Here is a 27,610-nt window from a genome sequence, read left to right as displayed (position 1 = left end):
GAAATGACACTGTTATAAATTGCTCTAGGCTGGGCGTGGTGGCACACACCTGTAATCCCAGCACTTGGGAGGCTGAGGCAGGAGGATTGTTGCGAGTTCGAGACCAGTCTAGGCTACAAAGTCAGCTCAAGGCCAGCCTGAACTGCACAGCGAGAACCTGTCTCAAAAAGACCAAAAAATAAAATAAAATAAAATAAATAAATTGCTCTAGTTTTCACCCCCCTCCAGCCACCCCACTTCAATACTGTGGACTGAACCCAGGGCCTTCACACTGCTACCCTCCAGCCCTTTTTTATCTCGTATTTTGAGACAGGGTTTCCCTAAGTCACTAAGATGCCCAGATTGGGCTCAACCTTGGGATCCTCTCAGCTCCCAGAGCGCTGAGGCTACCTTCACGAGCCACTACACCCCGCTAAACTGCTGTAGTTTTTGAAAATACTTAAGAGAGAAATTAAGACACAATCTTAAAAAATATTCATTCAACCCAACAGAACGGAAAAAATTAACACAGAAACAAAAACTGATGAGAAAAATGGAAAATAAATAGCAAAATGGCAGAAATAAATCCAAACATATTAATAATCACATAAAGATAAACGGACTGAACATTCTAATTAAAAGGCAGAAACTATCAGACTAGATACAAAAGCAAGACCCAACCATATGCTAATGAAAGCAGACACACTTTACATACAGGGTGAGAATAAACGAATATAAGCAAATATAATAAACAGTAACAAGCCTAAGAATGTTAGAGTTGTTATATTAATATTACAGTAGAAAAACACATGGATTACTGTCAGAACTGCTTAATGATAAAAGGGTCAATATAAACATTAAACATGTACTTTTACATAAAGTAAAAAAGGTAGGCTTAAAAATATTGTTTCCCCTTTATGAAGCTAGAAAAATGCAAGAAAATTGAGCTCAAGAAAGTAAAAGACAGAAAAAATAACAGAAATCTATGAGAAAGAAAACAAGCAACATCACCACTCCTGTTCGACACGGAAGGTAAAAGATTAGCAAGACCAATTAGACAAGAAAAATAAAAGGGATGTGCATTGGAAAGGAAGAAGTCAAATTACCATTATTTGCAGGTGACATGATCCTCTACATAGAAAAAAAACATCAAAATCCACCAAAAGACCCTCAGAATTAGTAACCCAATTCAGTAATGCAGCAGGGTACAAAATCAACACACAAAAATCAATAGAGTTCCTGTACACCAATAATGAACCCACTGAGGAAACAAATTAAGGAAGAAGCATCATTCATAATGGCACAAAGAAAAATTAAATACTTAGGAATTAACCTAACTAAGGAAGTGAAAGACCTCTACAATGAAAACCATAGTACTCTGAAAAAAGAAATTGAAGAGGACATCAGAAAATGGAAAGACATCCCCTGTTCCTGGATAGGCGGAACCAAGATAGTCAAAACGGCCACATATCCAAAACTGATATACAGATTTAATACAATTCCAGTCAAAATTTGAACAGCATTCATCACAGAACTGGAGAAAACAATCCTAAAATTCACAAGAAACCGAGAGACCGAGAAGAGACCAAGAATAGCAAAAGCAATCTTGAGGGACAAGAGCAAAGCAGGAGGCATCACAATCTTGGACTTGAAGTTATATTACAAAGCTATTGTGAATTTTTTTTTTTTTTTTAAAGCATGGTACTGGCACAAAAACAGACTTGAGGATCAATGGGAAAACTGGCTATTCACATGCAGAAGATTGAACCTAGACTCACTTCCTCACTTTGTACTAAACTAAACTCAAAATGGATCAAGAACTAAATGTTAAACCTGAAACACAACCTGCTGGAAGAAGACAAGATAGATAAAATATCTGAAGCCATAGGTGGAGGAAAGGACTTTCTGAACTGAACTCCAGTTGTACAGGAAATAGTTCCAAGAATTAACAAATGGGATGATATTAAATTTAAAAGTTTCTGCACAGCAAAAGAAACAACCAACAGAGTGAAAAAACAACCTACAGAATGGGAAAAAAATTTTTGCCAGCGATTCCTCAGACAAGGACTCACATCTATAATATATAAAGAATGTAAAAAAAAAAAAAAATTAGACTGCCCCAAAATAAAAGACCCAATCAAAAGAATGGGGAAGCAAAATGAAAAGGCACTTTACAAATGGTCCACAAATACATGAAGAAATGCTCAATATCATTGGTCATTAGAGAGACACAAACTAAAACAACACTGCGATTCCGTCTTACCCTAGAAAAAATGGGCATCATCAAAAAATCAATAATAAATGCTGGAGAGGCTGCATGGTAAAAGCACTTCTACATAGCTGGTAGGAAAGCAAACTTATACAACCACTATGGAAATCATTATGGAGATTCCTCAAAAAGCTAAAACTAGAAATTCCATTTAGCCCAGCTATTCTCCTTTCAAGGTCTCCCTGAAAGACTTAAAAGAGATCCTATCACAGTGATATACGCATACTCATGTTTGTAACAGCGCAATTCATAAGAGCTAAATCTTGGAAGCAGCCTATATGTCCATCAGTAGACGAATGGATAAGGAAAATGTGATATTGCTGCACAATGGAATTCTACTCTGCCATAAAGAAGGACTCAAGTCATTTGGAGGAAGATCAATGTACCTTGAGATGATAATTTAGTTAAATGAAAGAAATCAGACACACAAGCTTAAATATCACATGGTTTCTCTTACACAAGAAACCCAGAGTAAAAACAAAGAGCAAAATAAAAGATAATATGAAGTAGGGAGACAGATCACTGTCAAAGGTGAAGGGGATCAAGAGATGGCGGGAGAAGAGAGGGAGGGCAGGACAAGCGCTGACAAAAACGAATTTGGATGTTTTGTGCACCTGCACCAACTCCACACAAGGAATGTAAACACTGTGTATTGCAGACATGCACCAAAAAGAAAGGAAAGGATCAAGAGGTGGGTGGAGGGGTTAGGTAGGGAAAGGAAAAAGGATGCAAAAAGGAGTTAAGATGTGTTATATACATGTGTCAACTTCCCACAAGGAATATAAACATTATGTACTACACACATGTACTAACAAACTAAAATAAAAAAAATTTCAATCCCTAAAAAAAGCAACAAGGAAAATCAATAAAGCCAAAAATTGGTTTGAAAACATTAATAAAATTGATAAATCCCTTACAAGACTGTTCAAGAAAGAAAAAATAGAGAAAACACAACTTACCAATCTCACAAATGAAAGTGCTAACATTATAGATCATATAGGCATTAAGAGGATAATAAGGAACTACTGTGAAAAACTCTAGCCCAATAAATTTGACAATTTAGATGAAATTAATAAATTCTCTAAAATATCCAACTCACCCAGTAACACAGAGGAGAGAATAAAAATGAAGTCCTACATTTAAATTGAATGTTATCAAAAAACATCTCACTCAAATCAGGGCTTTTACTGTGAATTAAATATTTAATAACAGAAAAAACAACTCCAATATTAAACAGAATCTTTCTAAAAGTAGATAGCAAGAGAATATTTCCCAGGTTATTTTCCGAGGCCAGAATAATGATTCTAAAATCTGACAAATATACAGTAGAAAATGAAAATTGTCTACCATAGTCTTCCTAATTGAAAGCCTTCCATAAACTGCTAGCAAATAATGGAGACGGGCACAGTCTTCCCAGTGAGTGCCAACTAGAACCATCAACAGGCACCATTACTGAAGGGTGAAAGTTTGATGAGGAAAAATATACTCACACAGCGTCAAGTAACTTTCCTTGACACTTTCGGATGGAACAAAAAAGCATAACGGAGAACATGGCAGATACCATCTCTACCTACCAAGTTATCAAAACTAACATCACCAATATAAAAAGTCTTGTGCCTTCTACCCTGACGCACTGAGAATACAGTATTTCCATGATATTCCTCCCAGGAAGAATCTGAATCCAACAATGAGGAAACAGCAACCAAAACCAAACATGAGACATTCTACGTAAGAACTAGCCTGTACTTTCTCAGCATGTTACTACAACAAAAGACCCAAGAACTGTTCTAGGTTAGTGAACACCAAGGAGACATGATAACTCAATGCAGTGAGGGTTCTGACCCAGTTCCCTGACAAGTGACAACATCTGAATATGAACCGTGGATCAGAGACAGCACTGTACGCACGTTACATTTCCTGATTTTGATCACTGTGCTATGAAAATTTGTGACATGAGAATTTCCTCGTTTTCAAGGTATAAACACTAAACTATTTACATGTGAAGAGACACAAGGCTGGCAACTTACTCTCATAAGGTCCAAATGAAAAAACCTCTCTCTCTTTCTTGGAGGGGAGGGGAGGAAAACGATATCACAAAGGAAACTAAATATAAAGTACTAGAGATGCCAGTAGTTTAAGTGTATTCTGGAGTTCATATTACTATTCTTGCAACTTTTCTAAAAGTTGAAATTAAAACAAAATGAAGTTACCCCCAAAATATACGAAAAAACCTCTCCCACTCTCCCCAAAAAATTAAAAAAGAAGAGAAGGAAGGAAGGGAGAGCAGATTTCCTCTAAATTCTCATTCTCAGTATGTACATAGCACTGCTACTCTACAGTAGTTAAGTAAGCAATCTACACATCGCTCTGTTTGGAATTTGCACACAAGCAGATAAGCGGAGAAAAACACTAAGCACTGTGGGGTGGGAGAGAAGAAACCAACCCCATAATATAAATAAAGGAAAGGCTATGTCTTCAAACTCAGGAAATGTGTATTTCTTGATGTGATGCTTAGCAGAGTTGTACAAAGTAACAGTCACAATAAATGAAGATGTGTGACTTCTGTATCCAGGGTAACAGGCAGCTAAAGAGTTCCCAGTATCTCCATCCACTCCTCCCCTTCTGCCATACCCACATGACCTTATTACTACACAGTATAAAACAAATCCAGAATCATTAAAAGTCAGTACACAGAGTGACAAGAAATTATATTCCTGTGGCCCTGGGAACCACTTGTATAGAAGGACGATCTTCACTTAGTTGCTTGGAGCCAAGTATTCTTCATAGCACATAGCCACAGCATTCTTTTTAAATAAATGCACAAATAAAAATGAGCTTAAAAACAGGAATGACGACAAAAAATGAGGAAGCCTTAATGTGAAAACGTGTTGAGAGAGAAAAATAGGCTTCTGACAATTAGTTATAATCTCAGAATGCTAATGGCCTCCCTGCAAGCAAGAGGAATTATAATTGGTCTCCAGTGGCCTGTTTATCCTGTCTAGATATAATTACAAGATACAGCTCCTGCAGTTTTTAGCAATCCATTCATCCAACAACTAACATTTATTTAGTACTGACTCTGGGCCTGGCACTGTGCTGGGTGCTGATGATGCAAAGATGCCATGCCTCCATATTTAAAGAGCTCGCTGTCCCAGGGGAGAAGTCAACAACTTCACAACTCAATTGCTAAATGACAGAAGAGATATATGCACCAACCCTGATGACTGCATAAAAGAGAGTCACTAACATGGCTTAGACATCTAGAAAGATTTCATAAAAGAAAGTGCATAAGCATTTGAGAACCTACAAATCTAGCACGTAAGCTGCCCTGATTGTCCCAATAACACATGTACCAGAGTTGCTAGCATCACAATCAACTGATTGTAACTCCTAATAAGAGTGAAAAGACATACATTCTGTCCATGTGATATGCAGTATCTTCAGAAGTGAGAAGCCATCTCCAAAGCAACATAGTGGGTGTGTGTTTATGTATATTCAGCACCTTCACCCCATATGGCCTCAAAGAGAGCCCTAGCCAGGCATGGTGGCACATGCCTGCAATCCCAGCACTACAGAAGAGGGAGAGGGAGCAGAGCGAGAGGGACAGACATGGTGCCAGGCCTAGACACAAAGGACAACAACCTAGCCCAATCTGCCTCTTTCCAGCTCCATCAACCCTTAAGCCATCAGCTCCCTAGTTACCAGCTAACAAATATACACTGCTTCCACAGTGTTGGGGTATCACTCATAGACCAGCTGAATGGGAGCACTGCTCTCCCAGGAAGTCCTACAAAACACACTGTGCTCCTTAAAGAGTGGAACCCACATGCTACCCACACGATCATTTCCCCACTGAAAAGATGTCAGCCTATCTTCACTTGGTAGCTGACTGGGCCCCAGGGGCCGTGTTTCCTCTAAGGCCCTTAGCCTCCAGGCTCTGGGGGAAAGAAATGGACCAAAATGCACATGGGCCAGACAAGACCCCTCACATCCTGCTCCTACCAGGGCTCCAGGGGAAGAGAAAGAGAGGCCCTTCAGAAGCCGGGGAGAACAAAGAGGCATATACTTGGCCTGGGGGTGGAGTGTGGGGGCTCAAGGCCACTTCCATTCCTGTAACCTCATTTGAAAGTTTATATATTCAAACCATGATACCAGCCACTCACTTGGAATAAAAAACAAAATTGATGTGAACTAATTTGTTCTGCGAGTGATTTGTAGAGATAGCTTCTGGAAGGCTTGTTATATTTTCCAAATATTTCTACCAAAAAAGAATATTGCTGACAAGAATGGAGCACTTGGAAACAAAACAAAACAAAAATCATGCAAAAATGCCCTCAGCATTATTTTTCATGTATTATTAGTCTTTAGGGATAAGATATTTGGTTGTCAGTCATAACCTTGGAAACTCGCCTAACCAGCTTCCAAATGAAAAAGATGATCTAGTTGGCAAAGTTCACTATTCAACTGCCAAACACCCCAGCTAAATGTTATTATCCAGGTTCATTTTGCAACATAAATTTAATTTCTTGTAGAGAAACTTGAAATTTATAAAAAGAGCCCTGGAGAATTTGAATTTTAATAATCAATTATTCTTCAGCCTGATTCATCTTATAAACATATGGAATATGCGAAAAATTAAATTAGTTTAAAAAGCCAGACCTTTAACGCATAGTTGAAGAAAACTTTTACATAAATAAAGAATAATTGCCAAATGTTCTGATGCTGCAATACAATTTTTTAGCTCCGTGGCATATAATGTTCTTGTACTTGGGAACAGAAAATAATTCCTTTCTCTAACATCATTCTTTTCTAAACAAGAAAACAACTATCTTCTATCTTTTACTTTACTCACAATCAAAGCTTATGATTTTTAAATCCTTATGTACCAATTCTTCCTAAAATACTGGAATAATCCTGGGGCAATGCATTTCCATAATGCAGACAGAAAGGGTCACTTCACCCATCACCATTTACATGGGTCGGCAGAGAAGCTAAGAACAAGAGGTTCATGATGACTTCTTCTTGAGCCACAGAGGAAGAAACACAAGGACAGACCAGGCATCTGGCCCAAGGGCAATAAAAGCCAGCACTGGCTCATCAACCACTAATTTTCCAAGAAAGAGTAGAAGTCCTGATTATACGCTCATGGAATAGTGAGTAGAGTCTCACACACCCAAGGATATCATACTAGTAAGTATAAATGTAGAGCCAGGCATGGTGGTACGGGCCTCAATCTCAGCACCTGGGAGGCTAAGGCAGGAGGACTGTTGCAAGTTCAAGGCTAGTCTGGGCTATATAGTGAGTTTAAGGCCAGCCTGAACTACACAGTGAGATCCTGTCTCAAGAACAAAGAAACAAAGAACCTATAAAAGTAGAGGACATGCAGCTATAGTATTCCCTTCGTGGTATATCTATAATTGATGTGAACACAAACACTCTGCACCAGTGGTAGCGAACCTAATGGCACGCATGGCATGCATGCCACAGTGGGCTATTTGTATCACTGACAGCTCTAAAAGGTTCGCCATCACTGCTCTACACTTTTCTCAAACTGTTGTAAATATATTGCCATTATCTGCATTCCTCACAGTGACTTTTCTTATTTGCTACAAAACTACTTTACCTTTTTCCTAATTTATAAAACAGACCATGGATCTATCAAATTTTTTTAACTGTCCTGAAATTATCTCACATACCATGCTAGGGTCCTTTGTTTGAGAAACAAGGCCCGTGATCCAAGCAGGCTCAAGGACGTTCCTGTCAGCCTGAGCATCTTACCTCGGCTCTTCCCACGTTACTGTGATTTCCTGAGCCGCACCTTCTTAAAACAACCAGTGCTCCCAAAACAGGTTCACAGCTACACAGTGAGCTTTCTCTGACCTAGGCTGAGTCACTGGCTACCTTGTTATAGGAAATATGCTGGCCAAAACGGAATGCAGACAAGACTGCAAATCGTGCTAAGCCAAAGACAGAGGACAGTCCCCACAGGTGCTGACAGGCATTCCCCAAACAGACTTACACTCACGGCTTCTGCTCTGTATTCATCGTCACTCTCCGGGGCAGACAGTTCCAGCAGAATCGGACATACTCTGTTTTCAATATCATTCTGGAAAATTAGATCTTGCTCCAAAAGAATCAAGAGTACTTCCTGACTGGATTTTCTAACCTAGAGGAGGGAAAAAAGGCAAAAAGTGAAACACAAAATGTGAAGTGCTCCCAGGGTCAAGACTGAACTCCCAATCCAATCTTCTATCTTTCCCTGAATACAGGTGTGAGCCACTAGGTCTTCCTGCCCTTTGGCTTCCTCTTCCCAAGGCGCCTGAGGCCTAACTAATGCTATGATTGCTCTGCTCTCAGCCCAAAGCCCCTGTCACCCGAAGCCTATTCAAGCCAGGTCCTTAACTTATACTCAGAGAAGTTCCCTATACTTTTTCTCCATAGCTCTCATCCCAGACTTCTGCATATACATACAAATATACACAGACATAAATTTTTTTTCCTATGTGATTCATAATTGCCACCTGTCTCCTGCAGTGCAGAGGGTGAACTCAGAGGGCAGATACCATGTCTATTTGTCCTTTGTCCTTCAGAATACCCTTAGGACCTGGCAGCAGGAAGCACCAAGTATTTCTTCCTGTTAGGACTTGCAGAACAAATGGATGACATGACAAAGTGCCTTCTTTCCTCCACAGGCATAGGACTGGAAAACACAGCACCCTCCTCCTGCTCCTTGTAAACCCTGGCCTGCATGCCTGAGGTATGAATTGTAACTGCTGCAGGGAAGGGGCCTAAAGAAGACTGCTTGGCTGACAGAAGAGGAGGCCAGAGGAACTCTTGTCCTTTGCCACTGGTATGGAGTAAGCAAGCACCAGAACTCAGACAGATCCAGAGAAGCTAGAGAGCTGTTTTTAGGAAAGGAAAGCACATACAATTCCCATTTGCAGAAAAAAAATAACATATACAATCTATCACTAGGATGGAAACGGAAAAATAGTAATGGGCTCCGAAGTATAAAGATAGGGTCACAGGTGATTAGTTGATAGCAGGTTATAAGAGGGCAAGCCTGTGACCCTGCTGCCACAGAGGCAAGGAGACGCCGACGCCTCTAAGCAGAGACAGAGGAAAACAGTGTTTCAGAGAGATCATTCTGACAGCAGCATTCTGACAGAATTGGAGGCCAGGCAATGAAAGACTGAGTGCGGAAAGGTCAGGAAGGCAGCGACTGCAACCATCCAGGTGGGAAGGATGGCGCTCAGGTTGGCCGCCAGATGAGGAAAGGTGATGCCCAGCATACTACCCAGCACAGGAGACAGGATGGGCCGCAACCAGAGAAAAGCACACATCCACAAGGACTCTGAGGTGTCAAAGCCTGGTTGAGGGTCTGGAATGTGTCAAGAACTAAGAACACACGAGGACCCCTACAAGGAGAGACAAACCCACCACGCCCTGCTGCACAACACTCTGCTCATTGATGCACTGGGGACACACAGAGGAAACAGGGACAAGGAGGGGGTCATGCCAAGGCCGGAAGAGAAGGCACTGAACCGCGGACATGGAGTCAGATGTCAAAAGACAGGAACTTGTCAAGAACAGTAATGACACTCCAATGAGATGTCCATGTCAAACCCCTGGGATCTATGGACAGGACTCTTGCAGTCTGGATCTTGGAATCCCCAAAGACCTATGAAGGCTTGGTCTCTAGTCTGTGGCACTACTAGGAGGTAGAAGAGAGACCTAATGGAAAAAGTTACATCACTGGGGATGTGCCATAGCAGGGAATCCAAAGACATCAGTCTTTGTCTCTTTTTGCTGACTGCTACAGGTCCACGATTTTGCTGCAGCACAGGATCCTATCATAAATGTTCTACCTCACTTAGGCCCCAAATCCACAAAGCCAACGAATCACGGACTAAAACTTCTGAAAGCACGAGCCAGAATAAACCCTTCCTCCTTAAAAGACTATCCCAGGTATTTCATCACAGACACAGAGAGGTGACCCAGTGACCTTCTCTGGACAAGGGTCTTTGCTGATGTGATTAAACTAAGGATTCTGAAGTCATCCCAGATGAGTTGGGTGGGCCACAAATGTCCTGATGAGAGAGACAACGAGAAGAAAATGCTGAAAGAGAAAGCTACCAATGTCACGGGGTTGCGGTGGGAATAACAGGATTTAACAGGCACAAAGGACGAAGAACAAGGCCTGGGACACAGGATGCCAAAATGAATGCTGGCTGTCACTGCCACTGAAGCCATTCGCACCAGGAGCTAAGGGAGGGTTTCCAGGACCCTGGCACAGGGCTCCAGGAGGAATGAAGGTCTTGTTCAGTTACCTCTTCCTCCCACTGCCTGGGTACAACAATGTTATATGCCTGACAGGCATCCAGTAACTTTCTTCTAAAACTCAAAAGTTGTTAACAGTGACAAATGGAGCAAATGCACCAAGCAAAGAAATAAAGGAGAGAAGTCACTGTACAGATAAATAAATTGTGGGGAAAATATAAATGAGCTGCCATAAAACATTTAAAATGAATGACCAAGAGCTACCCGGATCAATGTTGATGGATCTAAAACAGAGAAAAATAAAGCAATTGGCAGACGGAAGGCACAATCCAACACCATTTATTGAAGGTGTTAAAGCACCCAAGATGAGGTAAGATCTTCCTCAAGGCCACCATCACCAGCAGGGTGACTGCGAAAACTGAAAGGTAAAGGATGGCAGCTTCCTATGGAAGGGGCAGGACACAGAGCACCTGTAACCACAGCCGTAATCTCTACATCAAAAACAAAAGGTATTAGGAAAAACTGCAAATGTGAGCATTAGTTGAATATAAGTGGTATGTGTATGAGTGCTCATTATATAATCTTCTGTGATGAAATATTTCAAGATATTTTAAGAATTGGAACTAATTTAAAAGAAAAACAAAAGCACTGCACTTTCCAGGGAGCAGCACAGTCAAGTCCATGCCAGAGACCCATCAAGTAGCTTCTGGGAGCCTCGGTCGCAGCTCAGGGGCTGCCAATGGGACGCCATGGACAGGCCTCCGCGGAGGCTGAACAGAAGCCTGGGCAGAGGCTGTAGCAGAGCCTCCTTCAAGAAGCCTGGCAGAGAACGGAAGTGGGAGCATCCTGGATCAAGCCTGGAAACAGAAGAGAGGGATGGAGGCACGATCACAATGGAAGGAGACAGGGCAGTGAGACAGCTGTAAAACAAGCAAGGCAGACAGGGTAAGAGAGGGCAAATGAAGACATTCAACCTGCGATGGCACTTGACTGAGACGGAGGGCAGGAGCTCAGACAGCTGAGGAAACACGGCCACCAGGTGAAATGGAGAGTTTACTGCTGATCCAGATCCACAACTGTCACTAAGATGCTACCAGGTGCCAGATCCTCTACTAAATCACAGAGGTCAAGAAAATAAGACCTAGGGCTGGGGATTTAGCTCAGCGGCAAAAGCGCCTGCCTGGCATGCGCGAGGTCGTGAGTTCGGTTCCTGGTACCGGAGAAAAACCAAAAAAAAAAAAAAAAAGAAAATAAGACCTGATCCTATAGTCAGGTGCCCACATTTGACAACGAGAGGGAAGTTTATGGTTACAATGTGCAGAAGAACCTTCACAATCTTAAAACAGACAACAGATAAGCCTCAGAAACCAGAACCAACTTTCAGAAGGTTCCCTTCCTGTCAGCCATTACCCACCACCCACACCCCACCACCCTGCACCCCAGTTTCCTCACCTCTGAGAGACGAATTAGTAAGTGTCAGTCACCATACTTCCTAGGCTAGCAGGGAGACTAAAGGACACCATTTGCAGCAGTTCCAGAGGAAAGTATCCGCCACCCAGTGACAATTCATGTACCTGTGGCTGTGAGTGGTGGCAGCAGTCCTCACAAGAATATGGCTATCACTGCTAGTGCCGTGACTGGGTCTCCTCACCTGAGTGACTGATGTTCAGCAGTCACGAAAAACTGCTGATGATCAGGCTAGCCTGAGAGCAGCTTCCAGGCAGAGCAAACCCACCACCACATCAAAACAGCCAATGTCTCTGCCAAACTGGAGTCCTAACTCAATGGGGACTTCTGGACACTGTCAGTGGCCCCCACTATGGATGCCTTCAAAGGCTGGCATCCACGAATGTGAGCTGAAGACTGACAGGAGAAGAGAGGAGAGGCCCTAGAGGAGCAGGCAGGTCAGAAATGAGCAGATCCCAGCAGGGCTGAGGGATGGATGGTGACAGGCAGCACAGGAAGGAGTATGGGATGTGCCTCAGGCATTGACAGGTCTGAGTACAGCTCAATTAGCTTGACTTCCTCGTGCCTCTGGGCTTAAAGATAGCAGGAATGGAGAGGAAAGGGAGTCCTCAAGGTTATGTATTTATGACAGAAACAAAAGAGCCATGGCTTGGATCTCACCGGATGTGGGAAGTGAGAGGGAAAGATTCTGATGGTTCCCAGGTTGCAGCTCAGGGGAACTGAATAAAGCAGATGGTGGTTCCATTCACTGCAATAGGGGATGAAGACTGAAGGCCTCTGGTTTTTTTGTTTTGTTTTTGTGTGTGTGTGTGATTTAAAAGGCAAGGTTACCCGCTTGGTGAAGGCAGGGCGAGGTGAGAGGGCCTGACAAAAATGGCAAAGGTCTAAGAGACAGCACTGCCAAGGATAAATGAAAAGCAGCTGATGAGGGACAAAGAAAAGGACTGTCAAGCAATGTTGCAAGCCCAACTGCGACTAGAACCCATGAATTTTCAATGGTCCCAATCAATGCACGATGGAACTCTATTCTACCAAGCTCAGCAACCAAGAATTGCCGACTGGATTGAGGGTGGTAGGCCGCAGGCAGAGCCAGTCTGTCAAAAGGGCAAAACAACAGAGGTGATAGTGGAGATGGCCTGCAGAGGGTGGAATAAGAGACCAGCTGAGGAAAAACAGGAAGTAAGAGAAGGTAGACAATGGAATTGAGAAGCCAGGGGCGTCCAGGGGCTGGAAAGCAAGGGCAGCAGACAGAGGAAAGAGGACAAGAAGTAGTCAGAGAGGAGAAGGCCAGCTCTGGAAGCTCAGAGACACAGCAGCTCTGGACATGGCAGGTGGTGGGGAACCAGGTGGTGACAGGCACAGAGGGCAGTCGGGTGAAGGCTGATGTGGAGATGCAGGCAGGGGCTGTGGCAGGCAGTGCCTGCTGATGCACCTCTTCAGAAAGACCAAGCAGGTGTCAGGCAGCACATGAGATCCTAGAATCAAACTACACTTTATGGTCTAACCTTCTAGAACAGAGTATGTGACAATGATAAATGACAAAGATCAAGGCAATATCAATCTCCTAACCCAGTATAATCTCATTTTCAAGAATGTGCCTAAGGCACAGGGTATGGTGGCACATGTCTGTAATTCCGGCACTCAGGAGGCTAAGGCAGGAAGATCGCCTTGAGTTTGAGGCCAGCCTGGGCTACATAAGCAAGTTCAAGGCCAGCCTGCACTATATAGTGAGACAAGGAAACAAAAAACAACAAAAAAAGGATGTCTCTGAAGGAGAAAGAAAACTAGAAGAACAATACTGTATCCTTTACAATGTTCACTGCTATCTTCAGTGAAAGAAAAGCTGGGAAAAAAAAAATCTAAGCACGCAACACAATTAAGAAGATGAAGATTATGAAGAAACAGAGAAAAATGTCTGTGGCCCAGAGATGCGTTTTGGGAGGTCAGAAAATCTGTCTTGCTCATCTCCTTATCCCCAGGCACAAAGCCACATGCTTGGCTCCTAATGGGCACTCAGAAACTGTCAAAGAGTAAATGAATGAATGGAAGAAATTGCATCACATTATGATTAGAACCATGTGGGAAAAATGCAAGCACCTAGAGAGGAAAATGTAAAAATAATCAAAATACTCATGTTAGCAGAGTGGAAACAGAATTACTTTTTCCTTATTTGAAAACTTCACTTAATCCTGTCACTCTGTTTAACAATTAAAAATGAGTGCCTGCTCATTTAAAGAAAAAAAACAAAAAACACCTTGGATAAAGGAAGAAATACAAACCAAAATTTTAGAATGTCTTGAAAATAATGAAAATATGCCATATCATTAAAAATTAAGTGTGTTTACCCTTTGTGGAAAGCCAACTTCAAAAACACTGACACAAACAGAAATCATGCAAGGTAATTCCTTGTAGAAATTTTACAGAGGCAAAGGACTAGACTATACTCTGCTCCCCCCCCCATGGAGTATGACACTGTGGGTAAAGGGGGCAAAACAAAGCTCCTTAGATGGCTGTGGTCTGCAGTTTGGGGTACATATGACAGGGGAAAGCAGGGCAGAGCAGCAGTGGGGTCTGGCATCATGCATCTGAGAAAAAATAAGGCTATGGAGCATGAGGACTGCTCGAGAATGGTCAGATGAGAATAAGCCAAAACCTAAAGGAAATGGCTACCTAGAGAGCAGGGAGAGAACAGTAAGAGAAATAGAAAATGAAGTCAGACTTCTCCAAATATATTTTGTTTTAGAGTTTTGATTTGGGAATTAAGAGTGGTATGTTCCTATACTACCAGCTACTCAGAATGCTGAGGCAGGAGAGGTAACCTCACCTGAGCCCAGAAGTTCAACATCAGCTTGGGCAACAAAGACCTTTTCTCAAAAAAAAAAAAAAAAAAAAAAAAAACAAAGAAAAGAAAAGAAAAAGGGAAGAAAACATACAACACACAATAATAATAAACGTAACGCTATGAAGCTGGTGATTTAACTGCAGAGAAGGTTAATGCAAGTGATTTTAAGCTTTTATTTTATTTTATTTTATTTTATTTTATTTTATTTTATTTTTATTTTTTTTTGGTTTTTTGGTTTTTCTCCGGTACCGGGAACCGAACTCACGACCTTGCGCTTGCCAGGCAGGCACTTTTGCCGCTGAGCTAAATCCCCAGCCCCGATTTTAAGCTTTTAAAGCACAGTAACATAAATGTGACTGTGTCTCTAGTGGCAGTGGCCTAAAGACAGAAGAACTCCAAAGGAATCTAAAACTATATTCAGTAATCCTGTAACACTATTAGTAACGACTAGCAGCATTTTTATTTTGAATATACACGTTCATGTTATTAAGAAGCAAGATTTATACCATGTGATAATACATTTATATTATGTATCATTTTGGAAAAAAACAATACAATTATAAAATCAAGACAGTTAAGTAAAAGCCATACAATCTTAAATTTGAGTTGGAAATATCAATACATAAATTCATGAAGGATTTTATTTAAAAAAAAGCAACTGCTCTGTCCCTAGAAGCAGTCTCACTGTTACAGCTCTGAGCATCCCCAGTACCTATGTTCTGGTTTCTTATCATTTTCCCTATAAAGGAACCTGGGCCCCTTGGAGAAATGATCAACTCTTGGTAGAAGTGCACTATCAAAGTCTATTTAGTCTTGTCAAAAAGACTCTGGAGCCAACTGAAGGGCTCCCATTGGTCAACTCTGGAGCAATTTGATCATCAAAAAGATTTAAGATTCATACATTAACCAAATTCAACCTGTGGACTTCCTTTGTATTCTGATTTGAACAGATCACCTGCAGGAAATACATTTATGAGAAAACTGGGACAATCTGACCAATGACTAGATATGATATTAAGTAACTATTGCTATTTTTTATAATTATAATAGCATTATCATTACGTTTTCTAAAAAGTCTTTATTTTTTAGAGAATCATATTAAAGTATTTACAACTAAAGTGACAGAGTATCTACAGATAGCTTTTATCTGTGCTAGATTTTATCTAGGTAAGATAAAAACCACTGATCAAACGTTAATGATTACTGAAGTGATGAAGGGTACTTGAGCATTCATCTTAATATTATCTCTACTGCTGTATGTGTTAGAAATCTTCCACGATAAAAAATTAACGAGGCTGGGCATGGTGGTGCACACCTGTAATCCCAGCACTTGAAAGGCTGAGGCAGAAAGACTGCATGTTCTGGGCCAGCCTGGGCACACAGTGAGGTCAAGGCCATCCTGAACTACATAATGAGGCCCTGCCTAAAAAAAAAAAAAGAGAGAGAGAGAGAGAGAGAGAGAAAGAAAGAAAAAATTAAAACAAGAAATCTTGCATCCAGAAGAAGGAGTGCTGCCTATCTTCCCATATGATGAGAGGAGTTGGACACAAACAGAACTTTAGTCCCTGAATCAATTAGTGGCAAGAAGCATTTTCTAACTTATGAATGTCAGCTAAATTAAGACTGAAGAAAATTTATTTAAGCTATCTTTTTCTTTTTTTCCAGTACTGAGGATTGAACTCAGAGCCTCTTGCATTTTGAACAAGTATGAAAATCTTAAGGTGAGGGGATGGGGATTTAGCTCAGTGGCACAGCACCTGCCTGGTAAGCACAAGGTCATGAGTTCGATTCCTAGTACCGGAAGAAAAACAAAACAAACAAACAAACAAAAAATCTTAAGGTGACAATTCTCAAACCTGATTGTCTGGGTCTGTAAGGTCCCTTACTACCACAGGTATGAGATATTCAGAAAACACTACTGGAAAGTCTGGTCTGTTTTCTCGTAAAAATGTAGCAATTGGAGGAATCTGTTCCAACAGCTCAGTCCGCACTGTGGGCTCTACAGCAAGAGAAAATAGAAAAAGATTTATATTAAGAATAAGCCAAGCATCTTATATAGTATATACCGATAGTTTCTAGCTTTTCTTACTAAAATACTTCATCAAGGAAATTAGACAAATGCAGTTTAAAAATCATTTCCCATTTAGAGTATTTATGCTACCGACAGGCTTAAAAAGCTAATAAGCTATATTGCAATATAAAAACATAAAAAGAAGAGAGAATGACAACTCTATTATAACGAGCCATATATAAATCGAGGAAGGAGCAAGAAGTCTGCATGCTGGGCCAGCATCCAAAAGCTATTACAACTAATGGCTTATATGTGAGACCTATGGATTGTGCTTATTTAAATTCCAGCCAGAATGTATACATTATAAATAATTCTTTCATAAATGCACTCCCCCATAATCCACACATCCCAATTATTTCCAAGGCAAAGCATTAAACAAAAGAGCGGCTCTAGCTCCAATATACCACATTAAATTTAACACAAATATATAATTGCTGCAGCACTGTAAATGGTGACTCATTTACAAAGAGAATCCATTTAAAGACTCAAAACATCCACTTGGGTCTTTTTAAAAGTATTGTGTCGTATTCATATGAATATTTTAAACTAATATGGGAATTATATGGAAGGTTTACTTTTCTATTTTCAGTTAAAATGATCAAATCCTAAGGCCTATGATCTCCAAAACCTTCTGAAGCAGCTAGCCATTCACTATGAGTCCAGGGAAGCAGGCTACAGAGCAGCTGCCAGTATGGGCAACCCACTACTCATTCATCTGCAGTCGTTACTGGGGGAGCGGGGGCAGACAATGCCATAGCGTCTGCTGTACAGCAATGTGCTTTTCTTCCAGAACAGCAATCATGGTGAAGTAGAAAGAAAGAAAAATCAAGATTAGCCCACAGAGATCACAGGTGAGAGAAACTAATGATTGGGATTGTTCTAATCCAAAGCACCTCTTTTGATTGGGTATTTCTTAGCAACAAATAGTCTGGCAAAACTCAGGAAATACAAAAGGCCTAACTGCCAGGGTAAACGGCATTCATAGCATTAGTCATTCTAATTTTCTTTAAAAAAAAAAGAGGAACAATTTAGTCATTTTAAAATAAGATGCCCATTCTTCATGACAAAACCCATTGATGGTCAGATATTGCTTAAAGTTGGTAGATTAATAAACAAGTTTTTAAAATTTAGCTACTACTGATTATACAAAATTTCTTAGAATTCTCAAGTAAAAAGTAAAATTACACAGTAATTACACAAACCTGCGTCTTCTGACAATCTGACTACAATTTCCATTACTGTTAAGAAGTCTTCTTCATTGTTACTGAAGTCCCGGAAGATATCAAGCAGTCCTCTGGCAATAATCTGACTATGGAGACAAAAAATGATCAGTAATTTGGGTGACATTAACTAAATGACGCTAAATTCCAGGAACTGTGCTAAGAACAGATACATGGAGCAAAGGAGAGTGACAATCTCAGTGCAGGAGGACAGAGGGCATCAAGGACTAACCAAACACCATCATTCCAATTTGGGTTGCAATCCTGTAGCAACTGGGAACACATATCCTCAATCCTGGCAGTTATTAGAATTTCAAATGGTGCTCTGAGGTTTTAGTTTTTGGTTGTTTTTTACTGTTGTTTTTGTTTTGTTTTGTTTTATCTTTTTGAGACAAGGTTTCACTATGCAGTTCAGGCTGGCCTTGAATTCACTTTGTAGCCCAGGCTGGCCTCAAATTCACAGTGATCCTCCTGCCTCTGCCTCCTGAGTGCTGGGATTACAGGTGTGCACTACCACTTTCAGCTCCTCTTGAGATAAAGGAAAACCATTTCTTCACTTTGCTAATTCTTTAGACCCAGACAGACTTGTAAGAAAAGCCCTTGACAGTAGGAGTGAATTAAGCAAGGAAAAGGAAAAGGCCCAGGGAGGCATCTGGTGGTTCTGTTAATGATTGAGGAATGAGAAAGTATAGACTGTAAGAGTCTAATTAATTTTTAGAATTCAGACATTTCTCTACCTAGTATTTTCACTTTCCCAACTTTCTGTGCTGATTAAACACAAAAACCATAAAAGGAGAAGGACCTCCAAAGCTGGATTTGAAGGATTAAGGAAAGCTACAGACAGGCTTTGCAGAGACAACCTGAAGGCTAAAGGACAGAGTACTGACTGAGGCCCTAGAGTGTGTAAGGGGCAGAGGAACTGAGTGCCTTACACAATCCAGAGATGGCTCTTGCCAGCAGGGGAGAAAGTGTAATTGTCTCTTGTCTCTGTAGGAAAGCATGGTCTGAGCCACCTACCAGTAACTCCATTAAATGTAAATGTTCTAAACTTTCCAAAAAAAATAAAAAGATTGACACAATGTATTAAAAAAAAACTTAACTAGACATTGCTTGTAAAAAACACACTTTAAACATAAAAATGCAAGTAAGATAAAAGGATGAGCCAAGCATGGTAGTGCACAAATGTAATCTCAGCACTTCAGGAGGCTGAGGTAGGGGGATGTCAAGTTTCAAGTATCCTGGGCTGCATGCTGCCTTCCAGGACAGTCTGAACTATCTAGTAAGGCCCTGCCTGAAAAACAAATAAATAAAATTAAAGGATGAAAAAAGATATTCTAACAGTAGTCAAAAGAAAGCTGAATTTTAGATGAAGCTTATCTGCAGGGATCATCAGTTTATTTAGATAAAGCTTATCTGCAGGGATAGTCAGTTTATAGTTAAACTTATAAAGAAGGCATAATAATTTAAAATGTTTCTGTACTTACGAATAGAGTTTCAAACTATGTAGCAAAAACTAATAAAATTGCATGAGAAATAGTTAAAAGTCAATGTAAGGTTTCAGAAATAGACCCACACATACATCATCAAGTGATTTTTTACTATAGGGAACAAGGAAAAGATAATCTTTTCAAAAGGTGGTGCTTTTTATATTCATAAAATAAATATTCATATGGGGGAAAAAATGAACCTTAACTCTTACCTCTTAACATAGACAAAAATTAATTCAAAATGAATTATAAATCATAAAACTTCCTGAAAAGAAAAGAAAAACAGAAAAAAAATCTCTGTGATGTTAAGTTACAGTTCTTCTGAGATCCTAAAATATACAAACCTTAAAAAAAATTACAGTGTAAACTGGACTTCATCAAAACTAAAAAATTTTGCCAAATTAATCACTAAGATTAATTTTCTAAAATTAGTCATTAAGACAACAAACAAAACAACAACAACAAAAAGCAACAGACTAGAGATAATATCTGACAATTCAGATATATACAGAATATATAAATCACTCTTTTTCTCCTACAACTCAATAACAAGGAGCCCAATTTTTAAAAATGTGTTCATAAATTATTCATAACCAACAAAAGCTGATTAACAACCTAAATATTTATCAACTGACAAATGGATAAATAAAACACAATATATCTACTCTGTGGAATTTTGTTCAGCAACAGAAAGGACTGTAGTTCTGACACATGCTAATAACATAGATGAACCTTGAAAAGAGGATGCTGAGTAAAAAGTCACAAAAGACTACGTTATTTGTTGTTTTGTTTGGTTTTGGCTTTGGGTTTGGTACTGGGGACTGAACCTAGGGCTTTCATACTGAGCTACATCCCCAGCCTTTTTAATTTTTTTTGATTTTGAGACAGGATCTTGCTTAGTTGTTAAACTGCCCAAGCTGGGCTCAAACTTGCAATCCTCCTGCCTCAGTCTCCCAGAGGGCAGGGATTACAGCCATGTGCCACCATGTCCTGCTAAGACCACATATTACAAGATTACATTTCTATAAAATGTTTAGAATAAGCAAATCACTGTAGACAGAAAGTAGATTAGTGGTTGCCTACGGCTACATTAGGAGGCTGAGGATGAATGGATAATGACTGCTAATGGAAACAGGATTTCTTCTTGAGAAGTGAAAAAATGTTTTTAAATCCATTGTGGTGATGTTGCACAGTTCTGTGACTCTACTAAAAATTATCAACTTGTATACTTCAAGGTAGTGACTGTATGATACAGAAATTAAACCTCAATAAAGCTGTCATTTTTTTTAAAATGTGAAAGATTTTTAACTTCACATGTACAAATGTATCCATATACATTAAAAAGCCAAGAAATGTCACGTCTTCAGCAAAATATAGATCACAATGGGCCTTACAGGTAACACCTGAGCCATGTGATCAAAGTCAGCATCTCCAGTAACAAGACACGGGCATCATGCACTCCTGATGTGCAGCAATGAGAACACACCACTTCTGGGGTGTGGAACCCCAGATTTCATAACCTTAGTCTACTTACAAGAAAGTATCATAAACATTTTGAAAAACATTCTACAAAATACCTGATTACTATTCTTCAAAATGTCAAGATCATGAAAGATATGGGTAGACCAAGAAATTATCATACAGTGGAGGAACTTAAAGAAACATGACAACTAAATACAACGTGGTACCCTAGATGGTATTCTGGAATAGAAAAAGGAACGACAATCTAGTAATACTTTTTTTAAAAAAATTTTTTGAGAGAGAGTAATGCTATGCAGTTCACGCTGACCTTGAACTCTGTAGCCCAGGCTGGCCTGAAACTCATGGCAATCCTCCTGCCTCAGCCTCCCAAGTGCTGGGATTATAGGCACGCACCACCATGCCTGGCAAGAACAACAATCTAAAGACAAAGTTCAAGTAAAGTCTTTAGTTTCATTACTAGCATTGGACCAATGCCAATGGTAATTTCTTAGTTTTGATAAATGTAACATGTTTATATCTGAGATAAACACTGCAGCATGGTTTCTTGCCCTTGGCACTACTGCTGTTTTTGAGCAGGTAACTGCTGGGGCTGTCCTGAGCAGTAGAGGGTATTTAGTGGCACCCTGAACTCTACTTACTAGGGTTAGTAGCATCTCCTCTCCTCAGTGATGTGACAACCAGAAATGTTACTCTGACAAGTGATATTGCCAAGGTCCCATGGGGGCAAAATCACCCTGGTTGAGAGTAGGTACATTAGAAGAAATTGAACAGAAGGTGTAAGGGATTCTCATACCATTGTTACAGCCCTTCTCTAAATTATCTCAAAATAAAAAGCTTAAAGACAAAACAAAGCACAAAGGTAAAATGAAGCTACAATGAGATAATACCAAACCATTAGAAGAACTAAAATTATAATGACAACACCAAGTTGGAGCACAAGGAATTCACAGACATTGTTGGTAGGGATGCAAAATAGTACAGGTGATTTGGAAAAGAGGCTGGCAGTTTCTCAAAAAGCTAAATACACACTTATCATTCAACCCACCAATTTCACTTTTAGGTATTTATCCAAATGAAATGAAAACACGTTCACACAGAAAAGCACGAGAATGTTCATATAAGCATTATTCAAAATAGCCATCAATGAGTAACAAAATACAGAACATTCACACAGTGGAAAACGCTTGAAAATAAAAAAGGACAAATTACTGATAACAAGAGGAATGAATTTCTACTGCATTTTGCTAAGGTAAAGAAGCCAGATACCTTAAGAGCACATGCCATATGATTCCTTTAAATTAAGTTCTAGAAAAGTAAAACCTTCTGAAAATATTAGGAACCATGTCAGTGGTTGCCTGCCCATAGCAGTGGCTGAGGGAGGGATCAACTGCAATGAGGGAAACAAGGGAACTTGCTGAGTGATAAAAATATTCAAAATGGATTATGGTAATGGAATGGTTGCATGACTGTATACATTAACCCAAACTCATCCGACTGGATGCTTACAGTGAGCAAATTCTGTGTTATGTAAACTATGACTCAGTAAAGTCACTCTAAACAAAGACAGTGATGAGTAGAAAAGTCAGGGTGATCAGCAGTAGCCTTGGCGGTCTGTAGGTCTCAGTGTGTAAGAAGAGGAATTACAGTTTCTGCAAATATCCTTTAAGGAAGTGGGAACTGGCACCTGTCTCTGCCTGCTTCTGTGTGCTTTCCTGAGTAAATGACACACCAGGACCCATTCACATCATTCCTGGCCATGCATGTGTCAGAATTAGCTGAAGTCAAAAACCCACCTTGATTTGCAGGAAAAGAAGACTAGAAATACAGAATTTGAAGAGGCAGTCATTTGGCGCAGCATATTACAGGGAGAAATCTATCAACTCAAGCCTGTCCACAGAGAGACTTATACCACCCTGGGGATGGCAGGTCAAGATCTGGCAGGCAGGAGGCTTGGGGAAGTCAAAAGAGACACTATAGAGAAAATCACTGATTACATTTCACTAGACCGCATTCATGTCAGCCTCCCTTGGGAAATCAAGCAACTAAGATCCCCAATCTGCTTCTAAGGCCATAGAATGGATAGACAAATCTGCATCTAGCTTCAAGTGCTCACAAAGGACGTGCCCTCTTAAGGAAAAGAGACGAAAGGGATAAGAACATACCCTGAAGCAGGGACAATTCACTGCAGTGAATACAGATGGGAAAGAGCTAAAGAAAACAAATTGGCTCTTTGGAAACAATACTTTGGAAAACCTGGTGCTTTAAGTTGGCACGACCAGGAGAGATGACAGTGGATAAGCAGAATCAGCCTCAACACTTTTCACTGTCAGCTATGCTAACGAGGTAAGGGAGTCCCTCTAGAGAGACCCCTATCCCTGCCCTTAGTCTGTCATGAGGACCCTGTGAAACATGCACAGGAAGCTCCTAACACAGTACCTGGCACAGCATGAGCCCTCCAGGATTTCAGCCATGATAGAGCAACATAAGCAGAGAACTGCAAACAACTTTGTGTTAAAGAAATTACAACCCATCTATACCTTGGCATATTTTGCAACCATTTTTAAAGGCACCCCTATTTATGTAGTTAGATATCTATGATAAAATAAATGAAAAGCCAAGGTGGAGAATTTTCTACATAGTATGAGCTCCTTTCTTAATGAAAATCATATTTAAGAATGTATGTGTGATATATGTACATACACGTTCATGTGTACCTATACTTATTTAAGAAAGACTGTAGGCATATAGAACAAATTGTTCAGTTTGAGTGGAGGGAAAAGGGAAAGTCTCACTACTTAAACTCCCCAAACTACTACATGTTTCAATATGCATGTATTATTTTTGTGAATATTTTTAAACAAAAAGACGATGGATGCGGGTGTGGTGTATATGCCTATAATCTCAGTATTCAGGAGGCTGAGGCATGAGGATCTTCCTGAGCTCAAGGCCAGCTTCACCTACATAGTGAGTTCAAGGCCAACATGAACTTTGTAGGCAGACCTTTTCTCAAACAAAACAAACCAAAACAAAAAAAGATAGCTCAATTTTATATGACAGAGTAAAAAATGTTCCCTAGAAACATAACCAGGGAAATAGCCCTGCATCTTCCCCTTTACCCACTCACTCAGCAACAGGCATGTGTTGAGCTTAACCAGCTCTAACTTAGCAGGAGAAGCTGAGCAAAGTCGAGCTCCTGCCCACAGGCACTTACAGCCCAGATCCAGAAGCAGGCAAGAAAATCTACCAGGACCTACAGTGACGAGGTCTGTCAGTACCTACAGGGTGTTCCAGAAACAAAGAACGTTAACTTGTCCAGAAGTTGAGGAGCAGTGCACAAGCAGACGTGCAAGACGAACACATCAGAATCAGAATGAGGAGAGGTGGACTTACAATGAATGTGATCCATATAATAAAGGTCTAGTGAGAGAGCTGGACAGGCCTGGACAAGGAAGGAATACAGGAATGCTGTACTTTTCACCCAATTTTTCTGTGAATCTAAATTGTTACTGTAAATCAAGAATAGCCATTTTAAAAAATGAAAGTGAAAAGCAGAGAACTCCTGGACAGCACTCTTGCACTAGTAAGAACTGCTACAAGAGGTTCTTGAGGGAAAAAAATACCTGCTGGAAATAGGTATTTCACAAAAATTAATAAAATGCATAAATATTATGGCAAATACAAAACACACTTTTCTCATTTTTAATTGTTTTAAAGGGTTGTTGACTATCCAAAACAAATATAGTATCAAGTTACTATGGGGTTTATCATGTGTAAAAGGTAAATGTAAGAAAACAGCACAAAAGCTGGGGAAGAGAAAAGAAAGCAGATTGTTGTAAAGTTCTTAAACTATATCTTGCACTACACACAAAGTGGTATACTTTCATTTAATATATGTTGTGATAAATGAAAGAAGCACATTGTAATTCCTAGAAGAACCAACAAAAACAAATTTTAAAGAGGTATAACTAATAAGCCAACAGTAGAGATAAAATAGAATTATAAAAAAACTTCATTCTTGGGGATGGGGATTTAGCTCAGCGGCACAGCGCCTGCCTGGCAAGCGCGATGTCGTGAGTTCAATTCCCGGAACCGGAAAAAAACAAAAACCAAAGCAAAACAAAACAAAACAAAAAACTTCATTCTTGTAAAAGGCAGGAAAAGAGAAAAAAACAAGTACAATTTAGATAAATAAAAAACAAATAGGAAGATGGTAGATTTAACATACAACATCAACAATAATAGCAAATGTAAATCAACTCTTAAGAAGCAGAGATGCTTAATTTGGATAAAAAAAAAAAAAACCAACCTCATGTCTTCTGTAAAAATACTTACAAGACATAGGTTAAAAGTAGGCCCAAATATACACTATACAAATATTAGTCAAAAAAAAGCTAGAAGGCTAGAAAGCTAGAGGGCTGCGGATGGCGCTCAGTGGCAGAACACATGCCTGGCACACACAAGACCCTGGGATTAATCCCAGTACCACAAAAGAAAGCTGGAGTTTATATATTAATATCAGACATAGTAAGCTTTAGAAAAAGAAATATTACTAGAGATAAAGACACTACACGATTTGATTAAGAGATCACTTTTCAAGAAGACAGAACAATATTAAATGTGTCAAAACACATCAGTGTCAAAATACATAAAAATTCAAAGGAAAAACACAAGTAAATTCACACTTACAGTTGAGGATGCCACCATTTCTCCCTCAGTAATTGACAAGTACATAAAATAAATAAGAACATAGGAGACCTGAACAATGTTTTCAACCAATTTAACCTGAATGATACTTATAAGGTACTCTATTCAAAACAATGGCATGAACATCATTTCAAGTGTACAAGGACTAGTTCAGCAAGACAGAATGCATACAGGGTCATAAAAACAAATCTTAATAAATGTTTTAAAAGATTAGTAACATAAAGAATGTTCTCTGACCACGAAAGAAGTGAGAATCAGTAATGAAAAATATCTGGAAAATCTTTAAATATTTGAAAATTAGGCAGCACACTTCTAAGTGTGCTAGGTGTTGTGGCATACACCTGTAGTCAGTTCCAGCCACTCAGGGGGCTGAAGTAGGTGGACTGTTTGAGCCCCACAAGTTTGAGGTCAGTGTAGGCAGTATACCAAAACTCTGTCTCAAAAGAAAAAAAACTAGATAAATGAAATAAAATAAGAAAGGAATAAAAAACTGTCACTGTTTGGGATGTGGACGTAGCCCAGTGATAAGAGTATTTGCCTGAATGTGCAAGGCCCTGGGCTCAATCCCCCGCAACCCCCACCCGCAAAAATCCTATCATTTCTTGCTAACAACATCACTGACATGTGTAGGAAACCTAAAAGAATTCATAGGAACTACAATAAAATTAATAAGTGAATTCAGCTTACTCAGTAAGATGACTAAAAATATTTTTAAATTTCATTTTCATGTATTACCAACAATTCAAAAGTTTAAGAAACAACATAGTTCTTACTAATATAAAATCAAATACCTAGAAGTAAATCTAATGATACAGGTCTCTATGACAGAAAACTACATGCTATTGCTTCATAGTTATTTGTGTATGTGCGTACAGCGAGAAATTGAAGAAAATCTGAAGAAACAGGATTGTAAGACTAAATATAGGAAGGATGTCTATTCTCTATAAATTAATCCAAGGTGCAATTCCATGAGAATCTTAGCAGTTTCTTTCTTTCTTTCTTTTCCTGGGAAGTGAAAACTGCTGCTAAAAAGTATTTGGAAACACTAAGGGCCAAGCATAGCTAAGAACCTAGAGGAAGAACGAAGTGGGAAAATGTTCGTGATATGACAAAATTCAGTAATGGAGAGAGTACAGTACTGGTGCAGTGACTAAGATAAACAGGCCAGAGGAGCACACCAGAAGGTCCACATCCAACTGCAGACAAAGGCAGCAGCTCAGAGCCCAGACTCGTCCGCTTAATGGCACCAGATCCTGGTTCCACATGGCAGGAAACAAAACCTGACCCCACCTCACATCACGCACAAACAAAAAACTTCAATTCCAGGTGGAATTTATTTTTCTTTAATTTTTTGGGGGGGGCGGTTACCAGAAATTGAACTCAGGACCTTGTGCTAGCCAGGCAGGCACTGTACCCTAGAGATATATTCCCCCAGCCCTCAGATGGACTTTAGATCCAACTTTTTTCACATAACATGAAAAGCACTCACCACAGAAGAAAAAAAATTGATTAACTATGAACATTTAAATCAAAATCATTTCCTTATCTGTAAAATGGGAAGAATAATTGGAATTCACTTAGTAATACGGTTGTAGTTTTCTATGATTCAATCATGTAAGGGACCTAGCGTATGTTTAGCATAGAATATGAATTTTTTTCTTGCTTTTTTTTTTTTTGAGACAGGGTCTCATTATGTAGTTTACCCTGGCCTTGAACTCACAAAGATCTCCCTGCCTCAGCCTCCTGAGTACCAGGACCACAAGCATGTGCCACCACAGTGAACAGAATACGAATTTTAAAAACAGTGAG

General features: G+C 39.8%; 1 protein-coding gene across 6 annotated transcripts in view; it reads right to left on the bottom strand.

Moving 5' to 3' along the window:
• Positions 1-27,610, bottom strand: part of LOC102028027 (serine/threonine-protein phosphatase 4 regulatory subunit 1-like) — an 82,374-nt gene that overhangs the window by 22,015 nt on the left and 32,749 nt on the right. For all 6 annotated transcript variants that reach the window (XR_262291.2, XM_005392243.2, XM_013518341.1 and 3 more), the window contains exons 4-6: positions 18,111-18,217; positions 16,694-16,836; positions 8,268-8,414 (exon numbers count right to left, since the gene is read on the bottom strand). Coding sequence is in view for 5 of the 6 variants with exons in the window: in XM_005392243.2 (XP_005392300.1) it covers positions 8,268-8,414; positions 16,694-16,836; positions 18,111-18,217 (397 nt within the window). In the remaining variant the exon portion in view is untranslated. The remainder of the gene's footprint in view (positions 1-8,267; positions 8,415-16,693; positions 16,837-18,110; positions 18,218-27,610) is intronic.

The sequence above is a fragment of the Chinchilla lanigera genome, unplaced genomic scaffold (genome assembly GCF_000276665.1).
Source record: "Chinchilla lanigera isolate Chin_1 unplaced genomic scaffold, ChiLan1.0 scaffold00044, whole genome shotgun sequence".
NCBI classification, from domain to species: domain Eukaryota; kingdom Metazoa; phylum Chordata; class Mammalia; order Rodentia; family Chinchillidae; genus Chinchilla; species Chinchilla lanigera.
Note: the sequence above shows the minus strand (reverse complement) of the source record. Positions and strands in the feature narration are given on the sequence as shown.